Source organism: Barbus barbus (assembly GCF_936440315.1).
Source record: "Barbus barbus genome assembly, chromosome: 7".
Lineage (NCBI taxonomy): Eukaryota > Metazoa > Chordata > Actinopteri > Cypriniformes > Cyprinidae > Barbus > Barbus barbus.
Window position 1 is genome coordinate 21,329,469 of NC_136735.1, and position 17,552 is coordinate 21,347,020.

At 38.1% G+C, this 17,552-nt stretch overlaps 1 protein-coding gene across 3 annotated transcripts in view; it reads right to left on the bottom strand.

The window, feature by feature from the left end:
• The window catches only part of chst10 (carbohydrate sulfotransferase 10), a 71,311-nt gene that overhangs the window by 44,312 nt on the left and 9,447 nt on the right, over window positions 1–17,552 (bottom strand). For 2 of the 3 annotated variants that reach the window (XM_079421516.1, XM_079421517.1), the window contains one exon: window positions 11,251–11,378. In XM_079421516.1, the coding sequence (XP_079277642.1) occupies window positions 11,251–11,353 (103 nt within the window). In that variant the 5' untranslated portion in view covers window positions 11,354–11,378. The remainder of the gene's footprint in view (window positions 1–11,250; window positions 11,379–17,552) is intronic. The other variant, XM_079421518.1, reaches the window with a different exon arrangement.

Here is a 17,552-nt window from a genome sequence, read left to right on the forward strand (position 1 = left end):
AATAATGGATTTTTTGAATGAAGTGGGAACCACGGAGGTAGCAAGGGACTCATTAAAGATGGAAGTGAACAAACCAGCGAGCTGATCGGCGCAGGACCTCAGAACACGGCCGGTTATCCCATCAGGTCCGGCTGCTTTCCTGACGTTCACTCTCTTTAGCGCCCTCCGAACCTCATCCTCCGACACGGTGATTACAGGATCATCGCTGCTCTGCCTGCTGCTTCCTGACGCGCTGGTCGGCAGAGACGCGCCACCGCCGTTGCCATCGAAGCGGCCGTAGAAGATGTTTAACTCGTCGGCCAGCAACGGATCTGCTCTCACCTCCGCGGAGGATTTGTTTCCGAAGTCACAGATGGTCCTCAGTCCCTGCCACATCCATCGAGAGTCGTTGAGCTGGAAATGAGACTCAATTCTCTCTCTGTATCTGTGTTTGGCGGCTCTTACTGCGCGTCGGAGAGCATAGCACGATGCTTTGTACTCGCTCGTATTCCCAGACAGAAGAGCCTCATTGTAAGCGGCAGTGCGTGTGTTAACCGCGGCACGGATTGTTCTGTCCACCCACGGTTTCTGATTGGAGAATGTCCTTATCGTTATTGTTTCTGTAGCTTGCTCGGTTAGCGTGTTTACAAAACTTAATGCTACATCCGTGAACTCGCTGACGTCAGAAGAACTCGCCCGGAACATGTCCCAGTCGACGTCATCAAGAGCCGCCTGCAGCATAGTCTCTGAGTGGGAGGACCAGCGTGTCACTACTCTCTGCACCGGAGGTTCCTGAACGAGCCTTTGTTTGTATCCCGGTGTTAGAAAAATGGCGGCATGGTCCGATTTGCCAAAAGCCGATAGTGAGCGGTCTTTTTTGCATCCTTGAACTGAGTGTAGCAATGATCCAGTGTGTTTGGTCCTCTAGTTGGACAGGATACGTGTTGATGGAAGTTCGGCATGACCTGTCTGAGGTTGGCTTTGTTAAAGTCCCCTGCGATGATAAAGGCAGCGTCAGGATGTTTGTTAACCTGTTAGCCTGCACCAGAGCGACCTCGCACTGAACGATCTTTGTTTGCATGTGTAATTGTTTTCTAATAGAATAAATGAAACGGGACAAAGTTAATCTTGACAAACTTTATATCATTCTGAGGGTCTAAGCCTCAAGCATCGACGACAGATCGCTGTTTTTCGATGGAAAGCTTATAAGGAATGAGTGGCACAAATTTGCTACATTTGTGTAAGCAGTACACATCCAAACACGCAGAGTAAAAAAGCCGTACGTACCTTTATCATTGTAATAACGAGCCACAAACGCGTCCACTGCTGAAATCCCAGTTTAGTTAGAGAGGTAAGGGTCCACAGAAAAACATCCCAGCGAGCACTTTTAGTCCAGCGAAACAATAACGTTGTAATAAGGATGAATATTCCTTTGTTTACATTTCATTTCTTCAGAGAGTTATTGTTCGCGTCCGTTATGGAATAAATTACGCTCAAAAACAGCGTCTTGGTGGTAAAAAAACAAAACGATGTTGTAGAATACGGTCTTACAAATATAATGAGACCGTCTACGGAAAAAAAAGTCTCAGAAAAGCGGAATATAGATTATTTGAATTTGGCGCTCCCTCCTGCCGGCAGTGACGCTTCTGTGACGCACGCTGTCATCTGAGCGGGGCATAACTTAGCGATCTGCTTTATCCATAAAAAACTGTTTTTTTTTTCTTCTACATTTTTTATATGTGTGTGTGTGTGTATTGTGTGGGGAATGTGGCCGTGTCTGCATGATTATAATCTGTATGGACGCACATCAGCGTGTTTATTAGCGACTCTATGACGGCTATCATTGTGATTCATTGATCAGCTATTATTGATTATATGGCCCATCTGTTTGATTATAATCTGAATGGAAGCACATCAGCGTGTGTTTACTGACTCTATGACCATGTCTGGCAATATCACTTCACGTCTGGCAGTGATATTTATCATTGTAATAACGAATAACGAAGAATACTTCAGTATACATACTATATACAAAGCATTTTTTTTCTATTTTTTTTCCTTTTTTATTACTCAAATAATTATTTTTGTATTTTTTAGTGCTCAAATAAATCTGTCTATTATTTTATAATTGAAAAACTATGCAGGAACATGTATAATGACTAAAATAGCTTGTATAATTCTGTAATCCATTTGGTGGTTATTTTTCCTCAAACAGGGGGGTGGGGGGACCATAAATAGTTTCAGAAAAAATATTGCAGGAATCTCATTTTTCATGGTATCTTCTTCAAATTTGAAATATGAACACATGAGACGCATGGCTTTCGATCCATTACTTTTCTGGATTGCTCCAGGACTTATTTCATGTATTTGTATATGAAATAAAAAAACATTCAGTGTGGAAAAATATTTTTCAAGGCACGTCAGTGTCTATAACTTTTTATCTTTTTGAGCATTATCAACTCTGGATGATAGATAGTAAAGCCCAGAGTCTCTTCTTTCAAAAGATACCTAATTTGTTTGTGTAAGCACACTTTGTCACAGACTGTTACCATTTTAATTCAGGTAGGTTATTTTCACCTGCGAGGCCACAAATGGGGTTGAAGGTTAACAGGTTAATGTAGCCGCTGAGCACATCGTGAAGCTTAGACAAAGCCAAGCCGGTGTCTGCCTGTGGTGGAATGTACACAGCAGTAACAATGATCGATGAAAACGCCCGGGGCAGATAAAATGGGCGGCAAATAATGGAAAGATGTTCCAGATGAGGCGAGCAGGAACGCGACAGAATGGAGATATTCCTGGGATCACACCATTTCTTGTTGATCATGAAACACACTCCTCCACCCCTGGATTTACCGGCCGCTGCTGTTCTGTCCGTCCGAAAGACAGAGAAGTTATCACTCGGCATTACAGCAGTGTCCGGGACCGAGGACGAAAGCCACGTTTCTGACAAACAAAGGATGTTACAGTCCCTAATGTCCCGTTGGAAACTAATCCTGGCTCTAAGATCGTCCATCTTATTCTCCAAGGATTGGACATTAGCGAGGAGAATGCTTGGAAGAGGAGGACTGTGAGCCCTTTTCCTGAGTCTGACTCGAATTCCAGCGTGCTTCCCGCGGTGTTTCTTGATCCGTCGCCTCGGGGGGTTATTGTTCGTCTCCGCGTTCCGAAGAATCTCCAGAGGACACGCAGGATTCGTGGATAAAGTGTCCTGAAGCAGGTTGGTGTAGCGGTTTCCAATGTCCAAAAGTGTTTCTATGTTGTAGGTGATCAGTGCCGACGTGAAATGTGTAAAAAGAGAAAGTAAAAGTAAGTAAAAAAGAAAGTTAAAGCTCAGCGGAGCGACCCGAACGGCGTCCGAACACAGCGGCGCCATCTTGGCACACGCATCATTTGGCTTAAAACTAAATTGGAAATATAAGACAATTTATAGGGGTATTCACTATAAACCATCATTTATTTTCAACCTTAAGCATACACGACATTCTGGCGAAAGTGAAACTAACAGCCTATGCGCTATGTTCTGTATTTGTCCCTCTCATTCTGCACCAGTACAAATACGTGCGCACGTTGCGCGTTTTGCTTGCTTCATGATTGATTATGCATTATATGAGTGGCTTTGGAATATAAATTGCAGCACGTTTCAGATGAAAAAAAGCTACTTTTATTTCTGAAAATATCACAGTTAGATTTATAACCAGTGGTTCCCTGCATTATTACAGCAAAATGCGTAATTACAGTACTGAGCCGCTGCAATGGAGCAGCTCTAATGCTATTAAATTAAAAATGATGTACCATAGAGCAAAAAAATGAACAGTGAAAGTAACAAAAACTTGTAAAATACATTTTGATGGGCATAATTAAGTGTGAAAATAACCGAAGATATTATACAGTCAAATCAAAATAAAGTAAACTGTGACATATTATAACCAAAAATTATTCATACAGTGGACTACCAGTAAAATTTATACAAATTTGGGACAAAAAATTATTCAGACCGAGTCTGGGAAAAAACTGAAGTTCAGGTTTGCATGAACCTGTTTTACAGCATGCCCAGGAGACTACAGACTGTCATTAAGGCTAAGGGAGGCCCGACAGAGTATTGATAGTTGTGTAAATATTGTCATACTAACAGCTGTCTGAATAATTTTTGGTTGATTGTAATCCAGTATGTACCTTTCTATCAAAGTTATCTGACATTATCAAGCTGAATTTGTTCAGACACAGTTTTACTCTGAGTTCTTGTCATATTTTATTACCATTTTCTAAACTATAGCGAATAAATCGTGATAATGTGAGAAATTTTAAAGGTGTTTGAATTAATTTTGGTTTGACTGTATTTATTTGATAAATGAAGTTAACCAATTAACATTATACATACTCTTTTGGTTTCTGTACCCAATATTTAAAAAATGTACAAATGTAAATGGAAAATAAAAGTATCGGTATTGGGCGAGTACTGTAAAAAGTGGTATCGGTGCATCCCTACTTGCTGGACAAGTCGTTAATGAGGTATCATTAATAAGGTATAAGTGGGACGTTTTGATTAATATCAATTAATCATAAATATCGAATCAATACGACCCGACTTCCAAGAGCAAAATTTAAAATAATAGTTCTAAAATTACTACACTGACAAGATACGCGATACAGTACGAGACCAAACATGATTTCAGCAAGTCTATTAAAAAGAAGGGTTATGATCAGGCAAGCGGTAGGACCCGCGTAAATATCGGAGTAGCTTTCCAGCGGTGGAGCTCAAATCGCACTACAACGTTGCATTGTTTCTTTTTGATAGGTGAGAAATGTTGATTTTGCATTGTTTCACACAACCTATCTGTGTTGGCTTTTGTTTGAATATGCTTGTGTGTCATCTTTGCTTGTTTCCGCAATCGTCTTTATGCAAACATGTGTCAAGTCAAGTCACCTTTATTTATATAGCGCTTTTAACAATGTAAATTGTGTCAAAGCAACTGCACAATGTCAAAAAAGGAAAATAGTGTGTCAATAATGTAAAATTAAAAGATTAAAAAAAAGATTTTCAGTTAAAGGCATTTCATTATTGAATTCAGTGATGTCATCATCCATGTGTGAGGATATCTAAATAAGGGCGAAGTCCTGTTGGGTATGGGCGTGTTTGTTTTGGTGCTTTCAAATATCAACATCGTTTGGCAAAAATCGCTCAGTACACCTTTAAGCAGCTCGGATTTGATTGATGGCTTGTGACCAATCATCTTTCTCTTCGTCACATTCCATATGTTTTCAGTGGGGTTCAGGTTTGGAAATTGGGCTGGCCATGACAGGGTGTTGATCTGGTGGTCCTCCATCGACACCTTGATTGACCTGGCCGTGTGGCATGGAGCATTGTCCTGCTGTCATCAGAGTTAAACTTCCGTGCATAACTAGTTCCACACCATTTGTCACAGACCCATGAAAGGTGTCAAATCTTGTGGCTTAATGAGTAGATGTGTGCTATGACTTTAAAGAAAGAAAGAGAGAAAGGCTAACAAATAAAAGTGTAGTCTGCACAAAATTGTATTTGTTATTTTATTCGTCTTGTCAAGAGTCTTGAATTTATTGACAGCAAAATGTTAAACAAATTTTGTGTCTTGACTAATTTTTTTTTCGTCTTGTCAAGATACAATTCGTTTAACACTTTGCTGTCAACACAATAGGAAACAGTGTCGCAGAGAAAAAAAAAAATGTAGGTTGTACAAAAATTCTAGCCTATTAGCTATTTTTATTCGTCTTGTCAAAATACTAAATTTTGCTGTTAACACAGTAGGAAAAGTGTCACAGAGAAAAATAAATAAATAAATATGACATCTGTCTAAATTATAGGCCAAGCAAAATATGAACAAAACCGAGTTGAACGACCTTTCAAGGACAGCGTATCCACATGCTCTGTCACTCATCGACAACCTACCTGTTCTGTCTGAGGGCCGCATATTTAACACCTTCTCTGAGGACCGTTATGCACATGCTGCATGCACAGACCCCGCAAATAAAATGCTTGACGCAGAAAGCATTGGTCTATGCATAAAGTATGTGCAGAACAGTCCTGAGTGCAGGCTGTACATTTATTCGTAAATTTAATCCCGCGTCGCAAGAAATCTGGTCGGGAGCCACAGGAATGCAGACCTCTACTCTGGAGAGCCATGAGACCACGTGTTTGCTATCTATGTGAGCCTGGGTTGGCTTTGCCGAATGGCTTAATGCTAGTGGACTAATGGCTTAAGCAGTACACATCAAAACATAGAATAAAAAACAAGTACGTACCAGATTCATTGTAATAACGAGTCACAAACGCGTCCACTGCTGAAATCCCAGTTTAGTTAGAGAGGTAAGGATCCACACAACAACATCCCAGCGAGCACTTTTAATCCAGCAAAACAATAACGTTGTAATAAGGATGAATATTCCTTTGTTTACATTTCATTTCTTCGGGAGAGTTATTGTTTGCATCCGTTATGGAATAAATTACGCTCAAAAACAGCGTCTTGGTGGTAAAAAAACAACACGGTGTTGTACCATACAGTTTTACAAACAGAATGAGACCGTCCACGGAGAAAAAAGTATCAGAAAAGCGGAATATAGATTATTTGAATTTGGCGCTCCCTCCTGAAAGCATGAGGCACGCTGTGACGCAGCTGTCATCTGAGGGGGCCGTAACTTAGTGATCTGCTTTTTACATAAAAAACTGTTTTTTTTTTCTTCTGCATTTTTTATATATGTGTGTGTATTGTGTGGGGAATGTGGCCGTATCTGTATGATTATCATATGTATGGACGGACATCAGCGTGTTTATTACCGACTCTATGACGGCTATCATTGTGATTCAATGATCAGCTATTATTGATTATATGGCCCATCTGTATGATTATCATCTGTATGGAAGCACATCAGCGTGCGATTACTGACTGTATGACCATGTCTGCCAATATCACTTCATGTCTGGCAATCAGAATACTTCAGTATACATACTGAAGGTCCTGGCACACCTCAAGAACTGCCTCCCACCCACACTGGACCCACACCAATTTGCCTATAGAAGCAATAGAAGCACTGAGGACGCAGTAGGCACAGTACTGCACTCGGTACTCACACACCTGGATAATAACAACACATATGCACGGATATTATTTGTTGATTTCAGCTCAGCATTCAACACCGTCATTCCCTCCAAGCTGACCACTAAACTTGGAGACTTGGGTGTTAACACCTCCCTTTGCAGCTGGATTATGGACTTTCTGACCAACAGACCTCAGCATGTTAGGTCAGGCCTCACCTGCTCCACCACCATCACACTCAACACCGGCGTACCACAGGGCTGTGTGCTGAGCCCATTTCTCTACTCCCTCTACACCCATGACTGCAGGCCTGTGCATGGATCCAACTCCATCATCAAGTTTGCTGACGACACCACAGTGATTGGCCTCATCAAAGACAACGATGAGACTGCCTACAGGGAGGAGGTACAGCACCTGGCTGCATGGTGTGCTGACAATAGCCTGCTCCTCAACACCAGCAAGACAAAGGAACTCATTGTGGACTTCAGGAAGAAGAAAAGTGGAACGCATGACCCCATCCACATTAACGGGATGGTTGTTGAACGTGTCTCCAGCTTCAAGTTCCTGGGAACCCACATCTCGGAGGACCTGACCTGGACCACCAACACATCCAGCCTAGTCAAGAAGGCTCACCAACGCCTCTTCTTCCTTAGGACACTGAAGAAGAACCACCTGTCTCCAATCATCCAGCGGAACTTCTACCGGTGTGCAATTGAAAGCATCCTGACCAACTGCATCACAGTCTGGTATGGGAACTGCACAGTTGCTGACCGCAAGGCACTACAGAGGGTGGTGAAAACCGCCCAACGCATCACAGGGACACCACTCCCTGCCATTGAGGACGTCCAGAGAAAACGCTGTTTACGTCGAGCTCGCAGCATTCTTAAGGACTCCTCTCACCCTGACCATAGACTGTTTAAATTACTGCCCTCTGGGAGGCGCTTCAGGAGCCTCCGAACAAGGACAAGCAGACTCAGGAACAGCTTTTTCCCTACAGCTGTTTCCCTACTAAACTCTGCCCAATGATACCCCCCTCACACATATTCATATCCATTTGTAATTATTTTCATAGTTTTTGCTCATTGTGTACATACATTTACTGCACAACCCAACTGTATAGTATGTTCATATCACCCATCTGTATATCATACTGATAGTATTTAAAAACTTGTAAATTATGTCCATAGTACTACTGTACATACATTTACTGCACAACCCATCTGTATAGTATGTTCATATCACCCATCTGTATATCACACTGATAGTATTCAAAAACTTGTAAATTATGTCCATAGTACTACTGCCTTATCTGTATATTCCTGTACATATGTAACATATTGTAGGCACTGTATATCCTGTACCTCTGCTTATTGCACTTCTGGTTAGATGCTAACTGCATTTCGTTGCCCTGTACCTTACATGTGCAATGACAATAAAGTTGAATCTAATCTAATCTAATCTAATCTATATACAAAGCATTTTTTTTCCTTTTTTATTACTCAAATAATTATTTTTTTATTTTTTAGAGCTCAAATAAATCTGTCTATTATTGTATAGTTGAAAAACTATGCAGGAATATGTATAATGACTAAAATAGTTTGTATAATTCTGCAATCCATTTGGTGGTTATTTTGGTAACACTTTATAATAACGTCCAGTTATAAGTCATTTATAAGTGATTAGTTAATGATTAACTAATCATTTACAAAACATTCATAAGCGATTAATAAGTGATATGCTAACAATTTGTGTATGTTTTGTTAATTCATTTAAAAGTCATTTACAAGTAATTAGCTAATTATGAACTAATCATTTACAAAACATAACTATACATTCACAAATGATTAAGTAATATGCTAACGATTTATAAATCTGTCATAAGTTATCTTTATAAATAGCATCATGAAATAATTAAACACATCCTTAATGGTTAATAGTTACTAGTTAATATATTATTAATCACTTATAAATCATTGAAATGTCAACATTGTACTATTATCTCAATAAACATTATAAATCATTTACAAAGCTTTCTGCGTCCCCTAATCTAAAGTGTAAACTACTCATCAGTTGTAAATGTTTTACAAACCTTCCAGGTTACAGGTTGTTTGTGAATATATATATATATTTACACACACACGACTGGAAACCATAAAGTTTGTAAAACATTTACAACTGATGAGTAGTTTACACTTTAGATTAGGGGACGCAGAAAGCTTTGTAAATGATTTATAATGTTTATTGAGATAATAGTACAATGTTGACATTTCAATGATCTATAAGTGATTAATAATATATTAACTATTAACTATTAACCATTAAGGATCTGTTTGATTATTTCATGATGCTATATTTAAAGATAACTTATGACAGATTTATAAATTGTTAGCATATACTTAATCATTTGTGAATGTATAGTTATGTTTTGTAAATGATTAGTTCATCATCATCTAATCACTTGTAAATGATTCAAAACTTATTCTACAAAACATAGATAAAAATATTAACATATCAATTATTAATCATCTATGAATGCATAGTCATGTTTTGTAAATGATTAGTTCATCATTAGCTAATTACTTGTAAATGACTTTTAAATTAATTAACAAAACATACACAAATTGTTAGCATATCACTTATTAATTGCTTATGAATGTGTTGTAAACGATTAGTTAATCATTAACTAATCACTTATAAATTACTTATCACTGGACGTTATTATAAAGTGTTACCGTTATTTTTCCTCAAACGGGGGTGGGGGGACTATAAATAGTTTCAGAAAAAATATTGCAGGAATCTCATTTTTCATGGTATCTTCTTCAAATTTGAAATATAAACTCATGAGACATGTGGCTTTCAATCCATTACTTTTCTGGATTGCTCCAGGACTTATTTCATGTATTTGTATATGAAATAAAAAAACATTCAGTGTGGAAAAATATTTTTCAAGGCACGTCAGTGTCTATAACTTTTTATCTTTTGGAGCATTATCAACTCTGGATGATGGATAGTAAAGCATAGAGTGTCTTCTTTCCAAAAATACCTCATTTGTTTGTGTAGCACACTTTGTCAGGAACTGTTACCATTTTAATTTAGGTAGGTTATTTTCACCTGTGAGGCCCACAATGGGGGGCGAAGGTTAACAGGATAACAGGTTAACTCCCACCCCCCCTGTTTGAGGAAAAATAACCACCAAATGTATTGCAGAATTATACAAACTATTTTAGTCATTATACATATTACTGCATAGTTTTTCAATTATAAAATAATAGACAGAATTTTAGACATCATATAAGTGATTTATTTGAGCACTAAAAAATACAAAAATAATTATTTGAGTAATAAAAAAGGAAAACAAAATTGAAAAAAAAAATGCTTTGTATATAGTATGTATGTATATATTCTGATTGCCAGACAAACTGATATTGGCAGACATGGTCATATAGTCAGTAATCACACGCTGATGTGCATCCATACAGATGATAATCATGCAGATTCGGCCACATTCCCCACAAAATACAGGGTTGGGCGATGTCAACAAAATTGGCATGTGACGATGTCTACAGTGAAACATCATGATGGACGATGACATAATCTTGTAACAGGTGAGGTAAATACTGCCTCTCCATAGTATAAACAGAGTACGTGCGATCACGAATGTCAAAAGTGAAGGTGAAACTAAAAAGTGATTGTGCATTCCAAAGCAGTTCAATACCAGGCATAATAACGGCTCCCTCATGCGCGCAATTTTATATACAGTATAATTACCCAATGATATAACTGCGAGAGAAAGTACTGAAATATATATTTTCCTCCCATCTCGTATTTATTTCCTTTAGGGGTTTAGAACACGGAATTGGGATGCGGGGGGGGGGGGGGGGGGGGGGGTTCACGATGCCGGCTCAACATCGTGATGTCTATCAGCCATCGGCAATGGACGATGGCATCGTCTATCGGCCCAACCCTAATGGAGTATTTTGTGTTTTCCGTGCCTATGCTTTTTGACCTTTATAAAAACTGATTGAATGCTTAAACTGGCAAAATTGAAAAACATGCATAGTATAAACTTTTGACTAGTCAAAAAAAAGTTTTTTTTCAAAAAGTTTTCAAATGTCGCTGCACTGCAAAAAAGACTTTAAACCTCTAAACACTTTAAACCAATATCTCTTCATAGAAACTCTGACCTAATGTGATAAACACATACCACCTGGTATTCTGAAGCTGAAGTTGATGAACTTGCTGACGAACATAAGGATAAGTAACACCCAGCCACAAGCACCAACCAGCAACCAATGACGGCGCATCATTCGCACACGAACAGGCTGTTAAATCCTACAAAAAAAACAACAAAAACATATAGAAGGGGTTAATTTCTGCGATTATTATTTGCTGTTGTATGCATTAAAATTAATTAACATAATTAACACAGCATCTGTATTTTCAACTACAGTACATTATAATACATTTGCCGCACATCCTTTGGTTTAGTGTTACAGTATATTATCATAGTATCTGTGCTGCTCACCAACTCTGTGACGCAACATTTTAAGTGAAGTGAAGAGACGTGTGGCCAAGTATGGTGACCCATACACGGAATTTGTGCTCTGCATTTAACCCATCCAAGTGCACACACACAGTAGTGAACACAGACACACGGTGAACACACACAGCAGTGGGCAGCCCTATTGCTGCCGCGCCCCGGGTAGCAGTTTGGGGTTTCAACCCTCTACGGACACCTTGTCAGTTGAATCGCCATTGGCTAGTAAATTTTTTAGTTTACTCACCAGACTGATATACTAAATATGTATGTATATATGCATATGCACCATTTTACATACATTAAAAATATTATATATATACACTATATTGCCAAAAGTATTGTGTCACCCCCTTCTAATGAACATGTTTGACTACTTTAGTAATTTCTATGAGTACAAATCTTAATGTTTAAGCATATAATTATATTCTAGGGAATTGTGTGCTTCTAATTTTATAGCAACAGTTTGGACGGAACCCTTTTCTATTCTAACATGACAGTGCCTATGTGTATAAGGCACGGTTCAAAAAGACATGATTGATTCAGTCAGTGTGGAAGAACTTGACTGGTCTGCAGAAATCCAAGTCCTGATCCCAGCTGAACACCTCTGGTGTGACTTTACATGCAGACCTTGAGCCAAAAACTCATCACCAAACACCAATGACTTGTACATAAGGGTACTGTCATAAGTCCAAACCTGTTGCAACAGAGATGGAAATACAATTTTTAAATACATGAATTATGTTTCCATCTTTGTTGCCAGTTTTGTTAGTGCCTTTTTCTGTTCTAAAGAACAACACTTTTGCCTTATAGTGTCTATACAAGTCATTGGTGTTTGGTGATGAGTTTTTGGCTCAAGGTCTGCATTTAAAGTCACACCAGAGGTGTTCAGCTGGGATTAGGACTTGGCTTTTTGCAGAAAGCTGAAGAATTCCAAAAGGAATTCTTATTTTGACAGGAATTGTTATTTTGACAGGAAAATACAACAAAGAATATATCATTTACATGTAGCGCGTCAATTCTGCATGCCATGTAAAACTCTCTCGCTCTTTCTTTCTTTGTGTGTGACAACGAGACATGCGCCTTCACACTAGAGTTTTTATGGTACGTCAAACACCGGTGCGCGGCGCATCCATTCAGATGAACTGAAAAAAAAAAGACTGATCACTTGACGGAGAGTGAAGCTCTGAAATGCTCAGTTGTAGTGTTCGGTGAATTAAAATACATCTGTGCTAAACTTGTATACTTAGCCTCCAACTCACACACTGGCAAGTAAAATCTGAGAATTTATTAGCCAGTGGCTAATATTAGTTATCATTTAGTTGCCTATGCCAGTGATTTACTCGCAATGTAGAGGGTTGGGTTTGGTGCCTTGCTCAAGGGTCTCACCTGTCGTGGTATTGAAGGTGGACGAGAGCGCTGGTTATTCCCTCCCCCCACCAACAATTCTTAAAAAAAATTTACGTTTACTTAAATTATCCCCTTAACCAGAACCCCCAAAAGCCAAAGACATACCCACTTGATCATATGACGCATTTTACGGATAAAAATAGAAAAAGGCAGATTCAATATAGATTTTTGATTGTGATACTCCAAATGTAAAGCGGACATATAATAAAACTGATATTTACAATAATGCATGTTAATGCATTAATGATGTATCAAAAGCACGTGACCAATGTGTAAAACACTATTAATAACTGTTGGAAACTCAGAAGGGAAGACCAGGAGACTATTTTCAGCAGAGTTCTCTATTGAGAACGTGCTGCAGTCATCAAAAGTCTAATTAAGACAGTGATACATTGTATTTTATAGGCATTCAGGGGCAGTCCTTAAAGGGGTTTACCTTACACAGCCTCAGAAGTGACCACTTAATCAAAACATCTAAAGACATTACAGGAAATTAACCCCTACTCCCCAAAGTTAACTACTCAAATGGTTTAAGCTGCACCTGGCCACGAGAAATAAAGACGCGTAAAACTTCATGTCATTAACTTTCAGTAGGGTCATTCCGTGTCAACTCAACCAGAGCTCCCCGGCTCAAATTTTTAATTTTGCTAATATTTCTTTCTGGAGAAAAACAGATATGTAAAGCAATGAAAACCAAAAATTAAATGTCATGGATGAATATTGACTGAATAATCCACTATTTTGTAGAGGGGGGTCAAATTCAAAATGGCCATTTTCACCTGAGATTCAGAGCCAAATTACATTGGGGTAAAAATGACATCAGAAAAATGGCAGCATCATAATGTTATTTTTACACAGAGATTGGTAGGTCTGTTAGTAAAATTTGTGAAAACTTTAGCAATTCTTTGTTGCATGGTGTGCCAATGTTACAACCCTGTGTGTTTGAACTCTTGGTAGCTTCAGAAGCTGATGAACAAAATCCCTTCTTCCAAATATCCCTGAAACTGACTCAAATATACTAAGAGTTTAGAGAGAAATTATACTGAGAGAAAGGTAATGCCCCCCAACTTTTAGCACTCCAACAGGTATGTTCTGTGCATATTGTTTTGATAGAGGGAAACAAGATGCAGTCCTAGTTTCAACATTACTTATTCTTCAGACATCTGCTTTAAATACAATAAGTATCAGCTGTATACAAAGTGACCAACATTTGCTTTTCAGCCACTAAAAATAGGTAATATTCAACAATCTGAAAATAGAGCCTCATTGAGAACCCCATATCTCGGGGACTGAACAATGTAGGGCCTTGAAAATGATGATTCCAAAAGGAAAAAAAAGTTTATTCAAATTTATTAAGAACTAGAATCTAAAATCATATTGTGATATCTTTAATACTTCTTGAGTTAGGCATGCAAATATGAAATAATATTTCAGATATGTTCAATGCAGTTGTTTTGACAAGATGCATCACTAGTTTCAACATTATTTGTTCTTCAGACATTCCTCTTTAAAAGAAAAGAAGTATCATATTTTTGCAAATTGACCCACATTTGGTTTTTGACCATTGAAAATATGTGCATTTTAACAATTTACTCTTGGTGCCATATTGAAATTCCAATATCTCTGGAACCGAAACATATAGGGCCCTAAAAATTAAGAGCATGCAAACTTTGGAGAAAAACTCTAAGTGGTGCCCGCAGAATAACATAGGTTTTATAGACAATTGAAAGAATTTTTGGGGCAGACCTGACCTGTTGAAAAGAGATGGTCTTCATCCCTCCAGGTGTGGTGCCGCTCTTCTCTCTAGAAATATGGCACATAGTCATAGAGTTCGTATTTTAACTGGGGCCCAGGTCAGGAAGCAGACAGACTGGCTTAACCGACCGTCTGCTAGCCGCCTCACATCACAGAAGTCAGTTAATTCTCAGCACACAGAGTCTCTTTCACCTAGATATCACACTACAGAGACTGTGTCTGTTCCCTGAACTAGAAAATACAGAAAACATCCAAACCAAAGTAAGAGTAACAATTTAATTGATGTTCAACAAATAAAAAAAAATACAGATAAACAAATGATAAAGCTTGGCTTATTGAATATTAGATCCCTTTCTACAAAAGCACTTTTTGTAAACGATATGATCACTGACCATAAACTAGATGTGCTTTGTCTGTCAGAAACCTGGCTAAAACTAGATGATTACATTATTTTAAACGAGTCTACCCCACAAGATTACTGTTACAAACATGAGCCGTGTCCAAAAGGTAAAGGGGGAGGTGTTGCTACAATTTATAGCAATATTTTCAGTATTTCTCAGAGGTCGGGTTTCAAGTATAATTTGTTCCAAGTAATGGTGCTTCATATAACATTATCCAAAGAAACAAGTATTAATGATAAATCCTCTGTGATGTTTGTACTGGCTACTGTATACTGTTAAGTATATGTTTCTGTTTAGTTCAGTTTTGCCCTTATTTGGTAGTTCCTGTTTTCATTAGTTAATCTTCATTCATGCATATCACCTGTCTTGTATTATCCATCTCGTTTGCCCATTAGTTTGTCTGTCTTTATAAGCCTTCTGTTTCTGTTCAGTCTTTGTCTCGTACTAATGTTATTCTATGGAAAATTGTGTGTTGATGTTCAGTAAAGATTCCTTTCGTCTACTCCTTTATCTTGCGTGTATTACTACAACCACGTACCATAACATATACAGGCCACCAGGGCACCATACATTTATTAATGAATTTGCTGATTTTCTATCTGAGTTAGTGCTGGCTGCAGATAAAGTCCTAATTGTTGGTGATTTTAATATCCCTGTTGATAATTAAAAAGATTTGTTGAGATCAGCATTTATAGACATTCTAAACTCTATTGGTGTTAAACAACACTTGTCAGGACCTACTCATTGTCAAAATCATACTCTAGATTTAATACTGTCGCATGGAATGGATGTCAGTGGCATTGAAATTTTGCAGCAGAGCGATGATATCTCATGTATATTCCATACAGCTAAAGCTATAAAGCCAAATCCTTGTTACAAATATGGTAGAACCATCACCTCGACCACAAAATACTGCTTTATAAATAATCTTCCTGACTTATCTCAGTTCCTCAGCATATTCAATAGCTCAGAACAACTTGATGATGTAACAGAAACTATGGACTCTCTCTTTTCTAGCACTTTAGACTTGGTTGCTCCTTTACACTTAAGGAAGATTAAGGAAAAGAGTCCAATACCATAATCAACATACTCGGGGCTCTAAAGATAGCAGCCCGGAAAATGGAGCGCTGCTGGAGAAAAATAAAATTAGAGGTATTTTGCATTGCTTGGTGGGAAAAGCCTGAAAAACTAGCTAGATCTGCTTACTTAACGTCTCTTTTAGAAGAAAACAAACATAACCCCAAGTATTTATTCAATACAGTGGCTAAATTAACAAAAAATATAACATCAGCAGGTGCAGACATTACGCAGCAGCACAGTAGTATGAACTACTTTGCTTCCAAGATCGAAACTACTAGAGAGAAAATTGTATCCATGCAGCTGTCAGCCAGAGCATCACATCAGATAGTATGCTATAGATCCCCTGAGGAACAATTCCACTCATTCTCTTCTACTAGAAATTAAGAATTGTATAAACTTGTTAAATCATCTAAACCAACAACCTGTATGTTAGACCCTGTTCCATCTAAGCTCCTAAAGGTGCTTCCAGAAGTAATAGATCCTCTTTTGACTATTATTAACTCATCATTGTCATTAGGATATGTCCCAAAAACCTTCAAACTGGCTGTTATTAAGCCTCTCATTAAAAAAAAAAAACTTGACCCCAAAGAATTATTTAATTACAAACCCATCTCGATATTAAGGTAGTATCATCACAACTATGTTCCTTCTTAGAGAAAAATGCTATATGTGAGGATTTCCAGTCAGGTTTTAGACCATATCATAGTACAGAGACTGCTCTCATTAGAGTTACAAACGACCTGCTCTTATCATCTGATCGTGGTTGTATCGCTCTGCCAGTGCTACTGGATCTTAGCGCCGCGTCTGACACTATCGACCACAACATTCTTTTAAATAGACTAGAAAATTATGTTGGCATTAGAGGAAGTGCACTGGCATGGGTCAAATCGTACTTATCTGACCGCCATCAATTCGTGGCAGTAAATGAAGATGTATCATACCAATCACAAGCGCAGTATGGAGTACCTCAAGGCTCAGTACTAGGCCCCTTACTTTTCAAGCTTTACATGTTACCTTTGGAAGATATCATTAGAAAACATGGTGTTAGCTTTCACTGTTATGATGATGATACTCAGCTCTATATTTCTTCGCGACCTGATGAAACATACCAATTTGCAAAACTAACGGAATGTATAGTTGATATAAAAAAAAAGTTAGTTAATTATTGGACCAAAAACTTTCTAATGTTTTTGGTCCAATATCACTGTCTAATACTTGATGGCTGCTCGAAAAACATGTTTCTAGCATTTGTAAAACTGCATATTTCCATCTTAAAAATATATCTAAATTACGATCTATGCTCTCAATGTCAAATGCAGAAAC